The 19,449-nt window shown below is 45.1% G+C and overlaps 1 protein-coding gene across 1 annotated transcript in view; it reads right to left on the reverse strand.

The window, feature by feature from the left end:
- Positions 1-4,443, reverse strand: part of NMT2 (N-myristoyltransferase 2) — a 71,634-nt gene extending 67,191 nt beyond the window's left edge. The window contains exon 1 of the mRNA XM_047067288.1: positions 4,334-4,443. Within this exon, the coding sequence (XP_046923244.1) occupies positions 4,334-4,443 (110 nt within the window). The remainder of the gene's footprint in view (positions 1-4,333) is intronic.
- Positions 4,444-19,449: the final 15,006 nt, after the last annotated feature.

Raw genomic sequence — 19,449 nt, forward strand, 5'->3', positions numbered from 1 at the left:
CAGAAAGAACAATATACTGTGCAGAGAATAACTTCAATGTCCCCCCTATATGGGGTGTGGGAGAAGACAGGTTACGTTCTTTGTTCTTTGTTCACTCCAAAGATTTAATCTTTACCAAATACCAGACCTTCATTTTTCTAAGGAGAAAAAAAAAAAAAGTCTTAAAAATGTCTCAGAATAACCCTCAAATACTACAACTATTTCGTATCTACCTCAGGGAATAATTTGGCCATTCATCTGCCAACAACGGCATATTCATAAATGTTCATGTTACTCCCTAGGTAAATATTCCTGGTAGCCGCCTCCTATTCCACCACACTGAATATTGAGGAAAACGCTCTTGGTGGGAAGGAGATAAAAGCCATCAATCTGTCTAGGAAAATGTTTTTCTCTTTCCTTTTTTTTTTTTTTTTTTTTGCATTGTGAAAATCGGTGTTGGTAAAGCCAGAAAAGGGATTTGGTTTTGTTGCCGACCTGAATGCTAATTTTATTTGGGGCCAATTGTGTGACAATGCCTCCAACACTGGCCCATAACTATGCTTCGTGTGAGGTGTGGCAGGACGAGTAAGAGATAATTACCACCACCCGGTGTACTTTACAAATGGGGAAAAGATGCATAAAATGGGGCAAGGACCAGAGGTGCCTGGTGGCTCAATTGGTTAAGCGTCCAACTTTCAGCTCAGGTCATGATCTCATGGCAGTGCGCGGGCTCGAGCCCCACATCGAGTTCCATGCTGACAGTGCAGAGCCTGCTTAGGATTCTCTCTCTCCCTCTCTACCCTTCCTGTGTGTACCCTCTCTCTTTCAAAATAAATAAACTAAAAAAAAAAATAAAATAAAATAAATAAAAATGGGGCAAGAATGAAAAAATAGTGAAATTTGCCCTGTCCTCAAAGTTTCCCCAAATCCCTTCCGAAGAAAGTAACAGAAACCACCTATGCATCAAACGGAGAGAAGTGTTAAAGGTCCATGAGTATTTACCTAACCTCAAACCCACCTGGGAGGGCTGCACGGGAAGTCACCCTAAAGGGAACCTCTTTAGTAGCAGTCAACCCCAGTAGAACAGAAACGTTCAGTCATCTGAACCCTTTCTAATTATTCACATAGAAAGCTGGACTGAAGTAAAATTTCATCTACTTAGAAAGTCTTTGTTAAGAAAATTCAGTACAAACACAATTACTTTAGAACTTCCAATTTGCTTGACAGTTTTCAAGTTCCTTCCATGCTCTTTACAAGGTTACTTCCCCTAATTGTGAGGCATATGTTACAAGGGAGTGATTTAAACAATCTAGGTAATCCTTTATTGGTCTTTTCACAGAGCATAAAACATTTCATTCATGGGCTTGAAATATTATCCACAAAAATGCAATGATCTTTTAAGTCCATAAAGAAAATTCCATGAAAATGAAAGAAGAAAAGCATACATAGTAATGTTGACATTTTGGTGCAAAAGAATCTAATTTGGTATTTTCCTTTTATCTAAGGCTCTAGTTGCAACTAATATGTCTAAAACAAGCAGTAAATACATGACAGCTGACCCCTGAACATCGGGGGTGTTAGGGTTCTGAATGCCTACGCTGTCAGAAATCTTTTTATAACTTTTGACTCCCCCAAAACTTAACTACTAACGACACAGTGGTGACCAGAAGCCTCACTGATAACATGAGCAGTCAATGAACACCTATTTTGTATATATATTATATATGGTATTCTTGCAATTAAGCCAGCTGGAAAAAAGAAAATGTTATTATGAACATCATAAGGAAGAGACAAAATATTTGCATAGTGTGCTGTATTTATGGAAAAACATCCGTGTATAACCGGACCTGCGTGTTTCAAACCAGTGTTGTTCAAGCGTCAACTGCATACTCAATAGTGGGAGGAAATTAATTCCTTCTGGCCACCAGGATAGCATTTAGTAAATTACTGCTTTGTGTACTGACCCACACCTCGTGGCCTCAAAGCGATAATTCATCATTCTTAAGTAATCTCTACACCCAACGTGGGGCTCGAACTCAAGACCCCAAAATCAAGAGTGGCAGGCTCTACTGACTGAGCCAGCCAGGCGCCGCTTCAACAATTCATCATTAAAAAGTAGAGTGTTTACCTACGCATTCCTCCAAAGGCTCCTTATTTGTAATTTAATTTAAACTGGTAGAGAAGGAAGAGGTCAAGCAGAGAAAACCTCTTTTCAAATGTTAACATTTACAAACTGGAGCGATGTAAGAAAAAAATCCAGGTTTCACTGAGCCATACCATCAGTACACAAGTCAAATAAAACACGAATACCCCCAAATCTGGCACACAATTCAAACCCCCCAAAAAAGCAGTCCAACAAGCCCAGCAACATGAATTTTTACTGCTCTCCTCACATTTAACAGACTACCAAAAAAAATCCATTATATCAATCTCTTACCACTAGAAGCTGTTGTATTACCCGTTCTTGGTTAAAATACTTGTCTACTGGGCATCTCTACATTTCGAGTAACTGTGCTAATATATGCTATGTGAATGTACAAGACTGAAAACCTCTGAAGGGGACAGAGAGATGCCTCTGGGTGCCGATCCGGGAAATTCACACAGCCAAGGAAGCCACGGCTTCCCAGATCAGTGGACACACAGATAAATAATTCTCTGTAGCATGGACGTTCTGGACTGTGTAGGCAAGGAGGTACAGATCAAACCTTCCAAAGACTTAATAACAGAAATTACAGCGGAGAAGAGAAAAGTCCAGGGTCTCCTCAGAAAGATAATGGACAGGTGGCTGAAGTTATTGGGGTAACCCGTCCCATGTGCACCTGGGCCCATTCTAGCACTAACACTATTGTCTCAAAAGCAAATTTATATTTAGCTAGCTATCACAGGCACATTTCTATCACTGCATAAACCGAACTCAGGCTCCGATTTCTGTAAGAATTTCCTTTCCTCTTAAAAAAAGAAATTCTAGACTTGAATTGTAACATTCGGTACTTGGAGGCGCCACCCAAGAATTCATTACAAAAAAAAAAAAAGCGACTTGCAAATGGGAGAAAGATTTAGTCAGCTTTTCTTTTTCTTGATCTCTTTTAATATTTTCTAACACATTAAAAGCTCAGTAAAAGTTCTTTTCTTAAACAAGTCTCCAAGCAGACGTTAAACAGAATGCAAATGCTTTACACTTTAAATCGTCAATCACTGAAAGAATCCTCTCCATGAACTGAATAAATAAGCCATCTGTGTCTAAGGCCTCCCTATCATGTTTTCAAGCTGACCCACTTCTTCAGTCACCACGGTTTGCAAAATCTCACATCCAAGGGGCGGCAGGAAGTGCTCGGTACCAGCGCAGTGTGAAGCCGACGGGGTAAAAGGGTAATGCAAACACCACCTTTAAGGACACCAGTCTTATTTAAAATGACCGCCTCCCCCCTCCCAGACTCTAAAAACAGAACTTCAATACCCTTAACCGGAAGCAATCTTTTCTCCAAAGCGAGAGCAAATCTAGTCTGCGGGGGAGAAAGGGGAGCCGGCCAGTGAAAAGGAATCAGAGGAAACCTGATCGGGTGCTAAAATCCTTGGTGCCTCTGGCTTTGGAGATCAAACACCCGCTTTGCAAGCAGGATCTGTTCAGACCAGCGGGAGCTGGCCCCCAAGCCTGAACCCAAATCAGCGGACCGGACCTGCTTTACGGAGCTCTGCAGGCACGCCGGGCAGTGGCAAACCCGCGCGTCCGCGGGGGCTCTCCGCGCGGGGCGGGAGGGGACAGCGGCCGCGAAGCACAACTTTCCGCAGTTCCGCGCCTCCAGCGACCAACCGACCCGGCGCAAATGTCAAACCACTGCCCCCCCCCCCGCATCAGCTCCTCTTTTTTTTTTTTTTTTTTTTTTTCTGGAGGTGGTGGCGGCTGGGGGAGGGGTGGGAAGGTCTAGAAGGACTTAAGGAGAGGATGACAAGGAACGGAAGGGGACGACTTCCCACAAACGGGGCCGCCACAAAGGGACGGGGACCGCGCCTCCCCTAGGTCCCGCCGAGTCGCACACCGGCCAGGACCGCACGTCGCACCCGCGGGCCGGGGCCGGGCTCAGGAGGCGGCGGGGACGAGCAGGGGCCGGCCGGCCCCGCGGCAGGTGACAGCGGCGTCGCCGGTCCCCGCACGGGGGCCCCGCGCCTCCCCGCCCACCCCGGGCCTCGCCTCCGCCGCGCCGCCCGCGAGCCCCCGGGAGCCGGACCTCAGCGGGCCTGGGGACCTCCCGCCCCCTCAGAGCGGCCCCGACCCCGCCCGCGCCCCCGGACCCGGCGTCCGAGCGCAGCCTGCGCCGCGCGCTGTCCCCGCGCCCCGTGCCGCCCGCGCGCCTACCCTTTGGCGTGCTCCGTCTCCTCCTCATTGTCCCCGTCTATCCCGCACGTGTCCTGGTCGTCCAGCTCCAGGCTCTGCTGGCTGGCCGCAGACTCGCTGTCCTCCGCCATCGCGGCGGCGCGGGCTGGGAGGCGGCGCTCGGGGCCGCGGGCGTGGGGGGCCGGCGCGGCGGCGTCGCCAGCAGCTCCCCCTAGTGCCGCCCGCCGTCTCCTCGGAGCCAGGAGCCGGGGCGCCGCGCCCACCGGCCCCGCCCGGCCTGGGCCCGCCCACCGCGGCGGGGGCGGGGAGGGGTGGGCACGCCTCGCGGCGCCTGGGGCGGGGGGAGGGGCCGAGGCGGAGACGGGCTGCGCGGGGTGGTCGCGAGCCCGGGGGAGGGCGCGGGCGCCGAGCCCCTTGAACCCGAGCCCGCCCCGCCCCTCATCTCTGCCGCAACACGCAGACTCCCAAATCCGTGGGTCTTCGTTTCGGAACGCGGTCCCCGCGATTTGACACCTCTACAGGTTAGGAAGCGCTTTTAACCATTGCAGGGATCTTCAACCCAAGAATAGGCGTGCCGAGGCTCCTGATTTCTAGAAGCCTCCCCCACGCATACATACACGCATACATACAATTCCATTTCTTGTAATTGTCTTTCCAATACACTGTAAAATCAAAGTCAAAACAGAGGGCTTCCCACCTCCCCACCTCCCCATTCCAACAGACTGGCAGGCCTAAAACTCTTAGAGAAAAATTCTGAGCTGCCCCTGTTTTCAGTGGACATCACAGGCAGTCCGCTCAGAGCGCAACAACCATCTTGGGGGAATTGGGGTAATCCTGTCCGTGGCGCTGGGGAACTGGACAGTGTCACGTAGGCCACTTTGGCTCCGCCAAGGAGAAGTCATAACCTAGGCCTCCAAGCAAAAGTGGGTGGTCTTCCGGCTGAAACGTTCTGCGTTGCCTCCGGAATGAAGAAGTTTCCACGAGCTGCATGGATTGCCAAATAAAAGGCAGGTGACGTTTGGACTCTTATTTGCTGTACGCAGTCTGTACACAGCAGCCCTTCCTTTGCTTTCCCGTAACGGTTGGTGTTCAAAAGTCCTCCCAGACCGCAGAAAGGTTTTACGGTCAGTGGATAGTTATCAGAAACTGATCAACGAGCAAAATAGAACTTTAAAAAGCCACTTGAAATTTTCGGTGTGCGTCAGTTTTTTTGCAGAAGGTATTGGGGGCATTTTGTGCCTCCCCACCCCATTCCGCCCCCCAAGGGAGACTATGCCCTTAAAATGCACTGAGGTGGAGCATATAAAGACAAAAATTGCAGAGCGATTTCAAAGCCCATCAGCTTTTTGTGACTGATGGTGTTGAGCCTGCTAAGGTTCTGTAAGAAGTGTAAAAAGGGGCCAAAACATGAAGGAAATCTAATACTATCTTTCACAATTGCAACTATTTCTGAGGCAGAAAGTCACTTGTGGCCTCTGGCTTCAAACTTTGGAATAAAGGCAAATGTAGATCACAGAGCTTCCTGCGGCTTTTGCCTTTGAACATTAACAGTCGGATAACTGTAACCTAGTTGGGTAACCAGCAGGATCATGACCAGGAGCAAGTGTATCTGACCCATCACTAACCTATCGGGAAGGTTCTTGAAGAGATTTTAAAAATACAAAGCAAAGGAAACTCAGCAAACATATTTATTTGGATTTGCAAGAAGCTTTGACTAAAAACCTCTCAGAAAAAAAAAAAAAGAATAAGAAAATAATCCTGGAGAAATAAAATGAGGGCATCAAAAATCAGTTAAACGCTGGAAAACAATGACAAACAGGGAACATCTGTTCTCCAGAATGGAAAGGAGTTGGCCCAGACGTCTGTTCAGTACAGGATTGAGGTATTATATAATACAAATGTTTGCCATTGAAAATCACTTGAAGGAGGGCAAAGTTTGCAGATGACCTGGGAGATTTCTAAATCCTATTGTCATGTACAGAAACTATTTCTAAAAATGTTTGCTTCTTTCCCTGACTTAATCCCAGAGTTTGGGGAATGGGAACCAAGGGGCATCTTCCAGAATCTCAGGTCCAAGAGTGACGTGGGGCAAGAGAGTACCACAGAGTAGCTAGTAGTGTTAGAGGCCCTGGAGAATTTCCTATCCTGCTAACTCATCTCCTATTATAGATGCAAGACCATAGCTGTATAATTGGTCTTGTTTTATTTAAATGATTATAACTTTTTGGTTTTTAAAAAATTGGGGTCAAATACACATAATAAAAAATATACCATCTTAGCCATTTCTAAGTGTGTAGTTTGGTGGTATTATGTATAATCATGTTGTGCGACCAATCCCTGGAGCTCTTTCATCCTGAGAAACTGAAGCTGTGCCACTAAACACCTCCCCATTTCCTCTCTGACAGCCAGCATGCTGCCCTCTGTCCCTATGAATGTCGCTACTCTCGCTACCTCCTGTACACGGAATCATGGGGGATTTGTCTGCTGGGGGTGGCTTCACTTAACATGATATCCTCAGGGTTCATCTGTGTTGGAGCCTGGGTCAGAATTTCCTTCTTTCTAAAGCTTTCGAATACCCATTGTATGGATATAAACGTTTGTTTCTCCGGGTCTCCTTTCATAGACATTTGGGGTCTTTCTGCTTCTTGCTCTTGTGACTAATGCTGCGATAAAAGCGGATGAGAAACATCATTTTGAATCCCTGCTTTCAGGTTTTTTTGGCTATATATCCAAAAGGGGAATTACTGAATCATCTGGTAATTCCATTTTTCGTGTTTTTTGAGGAACTGACACAGTGTATTCCATAGCGGCTGCAACCATTTTATGTTCCTACCAACAGTGAACACGGGTTGTGATTCTCTACATCCTCACCAACACTTGTTATTTTCTATTTTTTGTAATGCTAGTAATCCTATGGGTGTGAGGTGATATAACCAGAGATTTATATAGAACCCTTGTTTTTGCTTGTAAAGTGCATTTTTTTAGACCAAAATAATAATAAAAAAAAATTGTAAAGCCACATCTACTACAAGGATAAAATGAACATAGTTACTGTGGTCCGTTAAATAATACGAGATGACTAACTTAGTAATTTTTAATTACAATGAAAAAAATCTTACATAAGTCAGTCTATCATTAGAAGGAGATTACACATTAGCTGTAAAGTAATACCGCATAATACTTAACCTCAAGGTATATTTGAATATTGTCTCTTATTTTCATCTCTGGATACTATAATGTAGTATACTATAGGATACTGTAGGATACTGTAGGATACTATAATAAGATTATGGAAAGAGGCAATTAAGAGAATTTGACAACAGGACTAAAGGAAAAGCCCAAGAAGTTCATGTTATTTGCGCTCGAAATCTAAAGGTTCATTTTGGAAGGGTAGTAAGTGGAGGACCCAACCTACCCCATTTTTTCAGAGGAGAGGAAACTATTGATATAGTTGAAAAGAGATTTAATGAATCAGAAGATAGACCTGAGAAATAACCCAGAATGCAGTTCAGAGAAATACAAAGATGGAAAATTTAAAGTTAAGAAACGAACTTGATAGAACAAAAAGATTTAGCATTCATTTCACAAAAGTTCCAGAAGGAAAGAATGAGTTCCAGAGGGAGAAGATAGTGGAGAAAAAAGGAGTTCCAGAAGCAAAGAATGGGGGAAGATAGTACACTAAAACCTTGGATTGTGAGTAACTTGTTCGGCAAGTGTTCCACAAGATGAGCAAACATTTCTAACAAACTTTAACTTAAAAAAATTTTTTTTAATGTTTACTTATTTTTGACAGAGAGACAGAGCATGAGTGGGCGAGAGAGAGAGAAGGAGACAGAATCTGAACCACGCTCCAGGCTCTGAGCTGTCAGCACAGAGCCCGATGCAGGCTCAAACTCATGGACCCTGAGATCATGACCTGAGCCGAAGTCGACTGCTCAACCGACTGAGCCACCCAGGTGCCCCTAAAAACTTTTAACTTGATAAACGAACGATGTCTTGCAATATGAGTAGTATGTGATGCCAAACATCACATGATCACAACTGAGCCAATGGTTTTTCTGTCTCTCTCTATGGGATTGTGGGTGATCATCTCCCAGGCTCCAAGGCTCTGTCTCAGGCCACGGTGTTTAGCAGAATTCAGTGATTTTTCAGAGTGTTGGAAGGTGCCCAGAACTGGCACTAGTGTATTTTTTGTCACTTTAAAGTGGACAGTCCTTTGCTTCTCCATACAAGAGTAAACTTAGGAATGCTTGGCTTCATTCTAGGTCATTGAATAGCTTCCTTGTTAAAGTTGCACAAAAAGAAAAAGATTCCATCGAGCCAATAGATAGCAGTGATTCTGTTAGTGATTGTGACATAACCTTCTCTCGTCTCCCTCATACCAGCCACAAAGGTTTTCAAGGGTAAGTGCAGGTTAATTTGTTTATTTTTCTCTATATTTTGTATTTTCTTTATTATTTTGTATTAAATTACAGTATTATAATGATTTTTATATGGATGCTTTTGGGTTGTGGAACTGATCATCTGAGTTTCCATTATTTCTTATGGGGAAATTTGCTTTGATATACAAGTGCTTTGGATCATAAGCATGTTTCTGGAACGAATTATGCTCACAAACCAAGGTTCTACTGTATTTGAGGAAGTAATGGAAGTGTATTTTCCATTGATTAAAAAAAAAACAAAAAACCATGAACCTTTGGATTTATGTATTATCAAGTTACCAGCAAGATTTTTTTCTTTTTTTTTTAATGTTTTTTTTATTTATTGGGTGGGGGGCGGCGGGCAGATAGAGAAGGAGAGAGAGAATCCCAAGCAGACTTCGGATGTTAGCTCAGGTCCTGATGTGGGGCTCAATCCCACAAACTGTGAGATCATGACCTGAGCTGAAATCAAGAGTCAGACACTTAACCGACTGAGCCCCCCAGGCGCCCTAGAAATGAACCCAATTCTTAACCTCTCCCTGTATTTATACCCTTTGCAGTATGACTTTGGCTCTCTTTCCAGGAAAAGCCCTTGAATTTGGGCTGGCTTTTTGACCTGCTTCGGCCATCTGAACGTGACGGAAATGATGGTGTGCCAGATCCAAGATTAGGCTCAAGAGGCCTTGTGTGATTCCTCAATCTCTCTCACAATCTTTCTCCCAAAATCCTGCCGCTGCAACAAAGACAAGCCTAGATAGCCTCCTAGAAGGATAAGAGACTCCATGGATAGGGATCTTCCAGATAAGACCATCCTAGCATGAACCAACCATTAGCTCACCTGCCCTCTGTAGATACACTCATGATCTCAGGAAAGATCAGCTGAGCTCAGCCTAGATGAGCAGAATCGTCCAGCAGACCTGTAGATTTGTGAGAAATAAGTGGTGTTTTCTCAAGACACTAAATTTTGTGGTGTTTTGTTACGTGACAATTGGTAACTGACACAGAAATTGGGATGTATGGGATGCCTGGGTGGCTCAGTCAGGTAAGCATCCAACTCTTGACTTCAGCTCAAGTCGTGGGATCAAGCCCTTCATCAAGCTCTGCGCTGGGTGTGGAGCCTGCTTAAGATTCTCTCTCTCCTTCTGCCCCTCCCCCCCAACCCCCCTCTCTCTCTCTCTCAAAAAAAAAAAAAATTGTAAACATAGGATGTTGCCACACTAAATGTGTGCTATTGGTTTTACAATTAAGAAGGAAGCGGGGCGCCTGGGTGGCGCAGTCGGTTAAGCGCCCGACTTCAGCCAGGTCACGATCTCGCGGTCCGTGAGTTCGAGCCCCGCGTCGGGCTCTGGGCTGATGGCTCGGAGCCTGGAGCCTGTTTCCGATTCTGTGTCTCCCTCTCTCTCTGCCCCTCCCCCGTTCATGCTCTGTCTCTCTCTGTCCCAAAAATAAATAAACGTTGAAAAAAAAAATTAAAAAAAAAAAAGAAGGAAGCAAAGATTGGAAAAGTGGTAAGGAAACCATAAAAGGCTAAAAACAATACGGTGTCCAATGTGTATTTTCAAAACATTTGGGTAAAATTCTTGTGTTTAGTAACTTACAAGATAGAAAATATGTCTAATATACGTTAGACTCAAGAAAGATCATTTCGAGGCCGAATATTCAAAGTGTCAGTTGGTTACCCTTAACTGCATGTGACAGGGTTCAGCAAGAAAGAGATGAGCTAAGGAAAGAAGCCGCCAGTTTGCAAGCAGCATTGGAAGGAATCTAGAAGGACCAGAACTTGCAGTCTTAAAGACAGACTCAGTCCTGCTTCCCAGCTGTGATTGCTGTCTGTATAACAGGGGATGTTTGGAAAATGCTGCCAGATCCCTAGTTCGCGCTTTCCGGTCGATGCCCCCCAAGCCCTGCCCATGACTTTTGCATCGTACTGCCTATTCCTGAGAGCTGCTCTCTTCAGGCTCCTGTTTCACTTCTTTTTTTTTTTTTTGAAGTGACTCCCTTTCTAATTGTTAAGTAACTTATGACTACATGCATTTGAGAAGCACTTTTGATGAGCACTCAGTGTAATTTTCACCTCTGACTGCTCAGCGTTCTGCTGAAAAGCTTTCATACTTGCTCAAACCAGTAGGGTGGGACCACAGTGAACCCAGCAGACCAGCTGCATTATGCAACTTCACGCCTTGCCTCCCGGAGGACAAGGTGGGACTTGAGGGCGATGTGAATGAAGGCTCCAGGGGATGCAGAGATGATGCCATGCCATGAACTACAGGGTGCCCTTACCTCTGTAAACAAGAACGTCTTTGAAACCACACCGCTTGCCCAATCCCTTGAATATATCCAAGCTTTTGTCCACCGGGGCATCACCAGATAGTGTATTGCCAAAGTTCCTCTTTCGTTTATCAATAAAGATGATACATTTTTGTGTTCATATTTTAGCAATCATATGTCAATATAAACAATTCCTGTCTCAGGAAACATAACGTAGTGAATGAGAGCATGAGTCTGCAGTTGATTCTGGCCCGCAGTTGCCACCCTCTAACACGCTGACTCTGGACTTGGTGATTATCACACTTTAGTATTGTCCTGTGTTTGCATTTCTCCTGGACACTGAGCTCCTTCAGAATGAGATCCGTTGTCGGTCATCTTTTCAGTGTCTTAGAGGGGGCCTGGCATATAGCAGGCACATAATGACATTTTGTTGAGTCAAATTTAATTTTAGCCTCCTTCCATCACTGTGGTCTTCCCCAGGAATCACAGGCACAATTTTCTGAGAGCTATGTGCAAGGACTGGTGAGCAGAATTTTCCAAGGCTGGAGCACGGGCTCTGTGGCTCAGCACACACAGTTTTATTTCCACTTGGTAAGAGCGAAATGCGGTAGTATGTGTCAAGAACTGCAAGCGGTCTGAGATGTTACCTGGCTCACAAGCTAACAAGTGGGCTTGTTACGGTGTTATTGCTGCTAGAAGACACGAGCTTCCTAGTTCGGAGACAAAGGACTTTGTCTCACGGCACAGTAAGATGCAGGAGTCGAGTGTATTTGTGTCAGTTCTTCTTGTCCCCAAGACCCACAGGGGCGATGCAAGTGAATGGCTGCACTCTCAGGAGTATAATTTTTAGGAGAAGAAGCTTGAGCTTAGGGAAACAATCGTTTTTTTTTTCTTGTTATTATTTAACAAAATATTTTATTATTTTTTTTTATTAAAAAATTGTAGGGCACCTGGGTGGCTCAGCATTAAGCATCTGACTTTAGCTCAGGTCATGATCTCACGGTTCTTGAGTTCGAGTCCCACATCAGACGAGCCCAAGCCCTGCATCGGGTGAGCCCCGCTTCTCTCTCTCTCCCTCTCTCTCTCTCTGCCATCATTCACTTGCACCCTACTCTCTCTCTCTCTCTCTCAAAAAATAAAAAATAAAATAAAAAATTGTAATCGTGGTAAAATGTATGTAACATAAAATTTGCCCCTGAACATTTGTGCCCTTTTTTGGAAAAAGGGTCTTTGCAGATAAAATTAACTTAGGGAGCTCAAGACGAGATCATCCTGGATTACCCAGGTGGGTCCTAAATCCCGTGACACGTCCTTCTAAGCGTGAAGCAGAGGGAGATTAGACAGAAGAGGAAGACACGGGCAACCAGGAGAGAAGGCCATGTGAAGACGGGGGCAGAGATGGGGATTATACAGTCCCATGCCTAAGAATGCTATGCCATGGGAATACCAGAAGCTGGAAGAGGCTAGGAAGGATTCTCCCCCAGAGCCTTCAGAAGGAGTTTGGCTCTGGTGACACGTTAAGTTTGGACTTCTGCCCTCTAGAACCAGGAGAGAATAAACTTGTGTTGTTTTAGGCCACCAAATAAGTTTGTAGTAATTTGTTATGGCATCCCCAGGAAACAAATACAACACCACACTTAGCAGGTATGAGTTTCCTGGAGGAGATGGGCTTTGAGATGAATTTTGAATAAAAGGAAGAATTCTTGAATCTCGGGTAGACAGCAGGAGCCTCTGATGACATATTGAAGGGGAAAGACGGAAACCACATGCCTTGTGCATAATTGGCAGGGAAAGGATCTGGGAAGTGATATAATTAGGATAATTTGATAAAGAGTCTTGAAATCAAATGTGAATAAATTGAATCCACCGCAGAAGCACCCACCGATTATGTTGTCAAAGATACAGGTGGGGGAAATGGATGTAACTACGATGTCTTGAACTTCTTATGAGGAACAGCATCTGGAGGCGAAACTGCCAGTTACTCTGACTTGTTTCAGATGAGAAACGACCCCAGTCTGTCCCAGAGACTCTGCAATAGATGAAAAAACAAAAACAAAACAAAACAAAACAAAACATAAAAACCAAACACACACTTTTAAATAAACAACAACAAAAATCCCCCAACATTTCAATTTCAGCAATGAGCCGGTGGCAGGAACGAATTCAAGATTGTTTCGAGGTGCCGTGCCTGAGGGAGAGTGACAATGGACAATCCAGGGGAAATGTGTTGGATGCTTAAATGTAGTTACCCAGCTTTCTTATAAATACAGTGAGGCACAATTGCATTTTAAATTAATTCCTAGCATGCCAGCCTTTGCATTTTTTAATGTTTACTTTTACTTGGCACGTCAAATTGATTTTTTCACAACAAATATCCAACAACTTTCGAGGATAAAATCCCAGGTAAGCAGTGTTTTCTGCGGTTAACGAGTATTTATGGAGTATTTCCTCCGTGGGTGACGGGGAGGGTGAAACAAATGTGTGTTTGCTGGACGCCAGGGATAGAGGCAGAGACTTTCTTAGATATTATTTCACATTATCTCTACAACAGCTCTGTCATGTAGGGATGATTCCTATTTTCCATTTAGGAATCTGAGCCTCACAGAGGTTATGTAACTTATCCAAAATAGCGTCTTAGCAAATTCTTCTAGCACTCACAGCACTGGTGCGGTTGTCTGCTTGTGAGAGCAGATACTTGCGTCCACAATGCACCACCCTCTACCTGTCATCAGCATCCACTTGCTCCTGTGACACTGCAAATGGCAACTACTCACCCTTGCCAGAAGCGGCACTATGACAACTTTTATCAGTGAGACATCAAGATGCCCCCTGCGGGCCCAGGGGAGACCTGAACGAGTGACATATTCACGGAGCTGATTCAACTACCGTGAAGCCACTTGACAGAGGGGAAGGATGGGAAGAGCCTGGTCTTCGTGGGGTCACAGACCCTCTGAGCTCCAGGACCTCCACCTGCCAGCCTCTTGTCAGGGAAGAAAAAGAATCTCTTAGGGTTTCAGGTTCCTTGTATTGGGATATCCTGTTACTTGCAGCTGAAAGCATTCCATCCCATATGGGCAGGCCAGGCTTGTCCCCGGATGCCTGTGATGGGGTTTTGGAGGGATGGGGGTTCAGAGCTGATGGCCAAGAAAGAATTCTTGAAGACGTCTTTGGTGCAAAAAGTGTGATTTTTATTCCAGCATCGGGACAGGACCCGGGGGGCAGGAAAGGGTGTACTGGGGGTGCAAGAGTGACTGGTTATATACTAATGGAGTTGGGGGAGAGAGAGGCAAAAGACAGGCCTCCAGAAGGACGTTGATATGCTAAAGAGGACTCTTAAGATACCTGAGGCCTTGCTATTGTCAAGCTAAGGTTGTTCTTCCACTAGTAAGGCATTAACATCAGGACAGTAGGGGGTTCCTGGAGAAATGTTCTCTGAACTTCCCTCAAGTATTTGTCAGTGGGCTGCTGGTTATAAGGAAATTTAATTTTACCTGCTTTTTCCTTCTTGCCTCTGTTCTCACATCACTATGGAGGGGAAGGTGATATTAGGGGCTCCAGGAAACAGTCTTCTAGGTTTCTGGAGATTAGGCTATTGATAAGATTGCCTTTTTCTTTTCTTCTTCTTCTTCTTTTTAAATATTTATTTATTTGGGGGAGAATGCAAGCAGGGGAGGGGTAGAGAGAGAGGGAGACGGAGAATCCCAAGCAGGCTCCGTGCCGACCACAGTGAGTCTGATGCGGGGCTTGAGCTCACAAACTGTGAGATCATGCAGGACCTGGGCTGAGGTCAGACGCTCAACCGACTGAGCCACCCAGGGGCCCCAGACTGGCTTTTTCTTGTAATTGGCTAAGATGTCTGTAAACTGATGGAGACTCCTGGACTGCACCACTGTGATCCCTATCAGTTAACCACTGGTTTTTTCTTTCCTTTGTTTTTGGGCAGCCAGGCGTGCCTGAGGACTGTCACGCCTATCCCACCAGTGGGGGGAGGTGCTAGCTTGTGCCCGGTCCTCAACCAGGTTCATGGTCCCTCATCACCTGGATGCTCACCACCCACTGGGAGGGAGAGGGCCCCGCCCACAGCTCACTGCCAGGGAGACCAGGGCAGCTGCCACCGGAGGGCAGGACCGTCAAGACACCTGCACGAACACATCCTTCAAAAGGGGGGTTGAAAATCAAATTAGATTCTCTTTTGGGAATTTGAACTGGAGATTTAGGAAGATTTTTTTTTTCTTCATTTAGCACAGGGTGGAAAAGTAAAAAAAAAAAAAAAAAAAAAAAGAAAGAAAGAAAGAAAAGAAAAAAAAACCCGGAGCCTAAGAGAAAAGCTGAGTCATGTCAAGGTGGACTCCAGTGAATACCCACCCATCCGTAAATTTCCAACCCCTCTTGGGGGGTAGGATAAGCGGAGGTGAGAGGTGGTGGGGGGCCAGTTGTCCTAGGTTACTACGTGCTCTATAGAATAAGCTTGAGGCCTCAGCCCTGCCTCCACTGAAGGTATAATGATCCCCTGTTTTCAATTTCATTTATAGTTTCTGGGGAGAATTGGTGGAGGGGAGAGGAGGCTAAGCAAGCCCATGCTGAGAGTACTGTTTAAGGTAGGTTAGCGCTGCTGTTTGCTCCCTAAGCTTGAAAGGCTTAGGAAAGCAGACCTTGGATTCTTGGAAAACACCTGAGCTTTACTTGATGCTGAGGTTCGTGCGACCCCAGGCCAGGGACTCGGGGAACTCAGAGCAGCCTCAGCCTTCCCCTCCACTGACACGACCACGCCCTCTCCTTGCCCCACTCTCAGGACCTCATTTCACCCGGATCGCCTCCTCCGAGTCCCCAGCTCCATATACAGCCATACGGGATGTTGAGGCTTCAATATATGAATATTGGCTTCACCATAGGAATGTATGGTGGCTATGGGGGGAGACACATCTCAGTCCTGAGGGCCTAGAAAGTGGTAGCTACGTCTGACTCAACTTCTAATCCCCCCCAGGAGAACACAGTGCTGACATAGCACAGTGTCAATAATTGCCAGTTCAGAGAAGTCATAAATGAGATGACAGAGCTAGGATTTTAACTCGGGCCTTCTAAGCACCAAAGCTGGGCTTCGCAGCTGGACACCGTGGGGAGTTGGAGGAAGAATAAGACTTCGCTGGCCCTCTGGGAGCTTCATCTTATCATGGTAGCAAGCCATCCAACTGAAATAGACTATGTCATAAAGCATCATGCCATGGTGGGTGGGCTGGCTGGGAGGTACGGAAGAGGTTCCAGAAAGGGAGGAACATGAGTTGTCCTAAGAGGCTGGTTTGCTTCAGGACTTTGGGCAGTAGAGGGCAGGGAAAGGAAGGGCTCTCCAGTCAGAAAATCTTGGTATCTGAGACCTGAGATCAAGGTCTGAGAGTCCACATGATGGTCCAGGAGGCAGTGAGGTGACCAGTTGGCCTAGAAGAGAAGTGTAGGAGGGAGAGGACAGCAGGATGAAACCTGAAGAGCTCTGGAGGATTCTGAATGAGAGGGTGACTTCTCAAAGTCTAATGTAACCTCTCAGGTCACCTGGTTGGCTCAGTCGGTAGCCCATGTAACTCTTGATCTCGGGGTTGTGAGTTCAAGCCCCACATTGGACATGAAGCTTACCTAAAATAAATAAATAAACAAACAAATAAATAAAATCAAATAAACTCTCCACTCAGGACATTGGGTCTGACATTTTAAGCAACCATATAAAAGTTACTAGAAAGGGTGCCTGGCTGGCTCAGTTGGTGGAGCATGTAACTCTTGATCTTGGAGTTGTGAGTTCAAGCCCCATGTGAGGTAAAGAGATTACTTAAAAATAAAATCTTTTTTTTTTTTTTTTTAAAGAAAGTTACTAGCAAATGTAATCCTTTCCTCAGTAAAAGAAATTATTTCATGGCTATAATAATTAATGGTGAAGAGTTTAGGAAATACATTTTTTTCATGGATTATTGATGTTTGCAGAAGATGCTACCATAAAAATTTTTTTTAATGTTTATTTTTGAGAGAGAGAGAGAGAGAGAATGAGTGGGGGAGGGACAGAGAGAGGGGTAGACACAGAATCCGAAGCAGGCTCCAGGCTCTGAGCTGTCAGCACAGAGCCCAACACTGGGCTCAAACCCATGCACTGTGAGATCATGACCTGAGCTGAAGTCAGATGCTTAACTGACTGAGCCACCCAGGTGCCCCAAGATGCTACCATTTTAAAGTCAGAAGTGCATCCAATATTCATGATGAAATTTTAAGTGAATTCTTTATATGACTAGGTATATCTTTTCATATATTTTCCAACCAGTGTATCAGATTGTATAACACTTGCAGTCATGCTTCATGCTTTAATTTGTACTTCATTTTTCTAAAATTATTTATTGTCTGGTACAAGGAAACTCAAGGAAATCTTTTAGAGATCAAACCCAACACCAAAACTTTTGTATATTTACTTTTCAGAGCTTTGGGGAGAAAACTCTAAAAATACTATATTTTTCAAAACAGAATAACATGGCAGGTCGCATGTAGTTGAACATAGCAACTGAAAACCACATCAACTCTTGGGAAAATATTCAGATGGCGTGATAACAAGAACTATTCTCTAAATGTTAAGAAATTCAAAGCTGGAAGGCCATTATGCTCCCACCCTCCACTATCTCCAATGGGTCATCATATCTGTCCCCAGACACCACTCTTTGGGTCAGCCTATGCAGACAGTGATGTTTGAAAATTATTGCAGAAACATTTAGAGTCTTTAATACAAATTTAAGTAAGCCAGAAGCTCTTGGGAAGTGTGGCCATTTGAGAAAGCTCCTTCTTATATGGTTATGTGTATGTCTGTGACTCCTTTTAGTGGTGAAACATGAAGAGAAGTCAGCTTTTTAATTTTACATTGCTTTCAGATCATCCTTTTGGATGACGTCACACAACTTTCCACGTTTAGTGAATTGGTTGGTACATTTGTTGTATTTAGTCTTTCAATCTTTGTATGCATACCATCACCCCAACTGTGTCTGAGCATATTTGGGGCTTAGGAGAATAATTATTGAGACCATAAGAGTCAAGCTACATTTCCTTCAATGTGAAGTTTAACAGTGGATTTTGGATCGAATGTTCTTCATCCCACTATTTTACATCAAGCCTTTTCTTGCTGTCATTCTTCAAGTCACCATATAGTTGCCCTGCCAGCCTCTGCCCTTAGCTTCTTCCTTGGATAATGTACAAAGAAATGATGACAGGTGTCACTTTTTAGAGATTTTTCAGGGACCAGATCTCCCTGGAGGGCAAATACAGTGTGAAAAGTAAGGGAAATATTTCATTTTCAGAAACACCAAATAAAAGCTGTGCTGTCTAGTTAACAAAAGGTTTACAACCTATTGGAAATATGTAGGAACCCCCCCCTCACCAAAATGGAGTCCCAAACCCTTAGACACTTTACTTCCTGGCTCTTCCCCTCTCCATTTTGCCAGCTTACTTTTCACGGGCTTTGCAATGAGCGCGTGCCAAAGAACTGAAAGTCTGCATCACCTCAGGGAATGCACATTTGTTCCAATCAGGCTTACATGGCCTTACATGGGCATAGGCGACTTCCTGGTAAGGCCGGAACCTCTGTACTGCGCAGCCAATGAGGAATCAGAGGAGGGACTTCACGCTAGGAGATTAATTGCCTGCTGTAACCGCTCTGAATGTGTCTGTCCACCAGACACCCCCTCTTGAAAGAACATTCATTAAAGCCTCTCTTCACTGTGCTCAGAGTCTCTGCGTCCCTCCTTTGATGGGTCAAGTGGGTTTATTTCTCACATATAGTATAACAGAAAGTAAAGAAAGGTGAAATTGACTGTGGAGGGGCGCCTGGGTTACTCAGTTGGTTGAATGCCTGGCTCTCGATTTCAGCTCAGGTCATGATCCCAGGGTCATGGGATGGAGCCCTGCATCAAGCTCCTTGCTGGGTGTCGAGCCTGCTTGAGGATCTCCTTCTCCCTCTCCTCCTGCCCCTCCCCACTGCTCATGCCCACTCTCTCTCTATCAAAAAAAAAATAATAATAATGAATAAAATAAAATTTAAAAATTTATTATAATTAAAAAAAAAAAGATGTTGACCATGGTGAAGCTCAGGTTTTGTTTGGCTCTCCTGTGGGTTCTTCCACTGTGGCCTAGAGCCTTTGATTGTTCAGGCTCTTAGCAGAGGAGGAACAGGCTGGTACTTCCAGACTCCTGCTGTTGATTTCAGCACAGACGAGCCTGACCGAAGGGATGAAGGAAAGCTGAATTTCTAGTTCCCTTTCAACTTCTGGCTAAGCCATCCTTCATTCTTGGGTAAGAGTAAGGATCCTGAGTGGATGAGAGGAGACGAAAGTGTGGGCTCCGTTTACTGCCTGCCTCCTGCCTGAGCATTCATGCTTCCTCACCAGGGCCTGCCTCTGACTTGACACCTTGATCTGGACTGTGGAGTCAGGT

Source organism: Lynx rufus, unplaced genomic scaffold (assembly GCF_022079265.1).
Source record: "Lynx rufus isolate CCGP_SWC_20201006 ecotype Redwood Valley unplaced genomic scaffold, mLynRuf1.p SCAF_7, whole genome shotgun sequence".
Classification (NCBI taxonomy): Eukaryota; Metazoa; Chordata; class Mammalia; order Carnivora; family Felidae; genus Lynx; species Lynx rufus.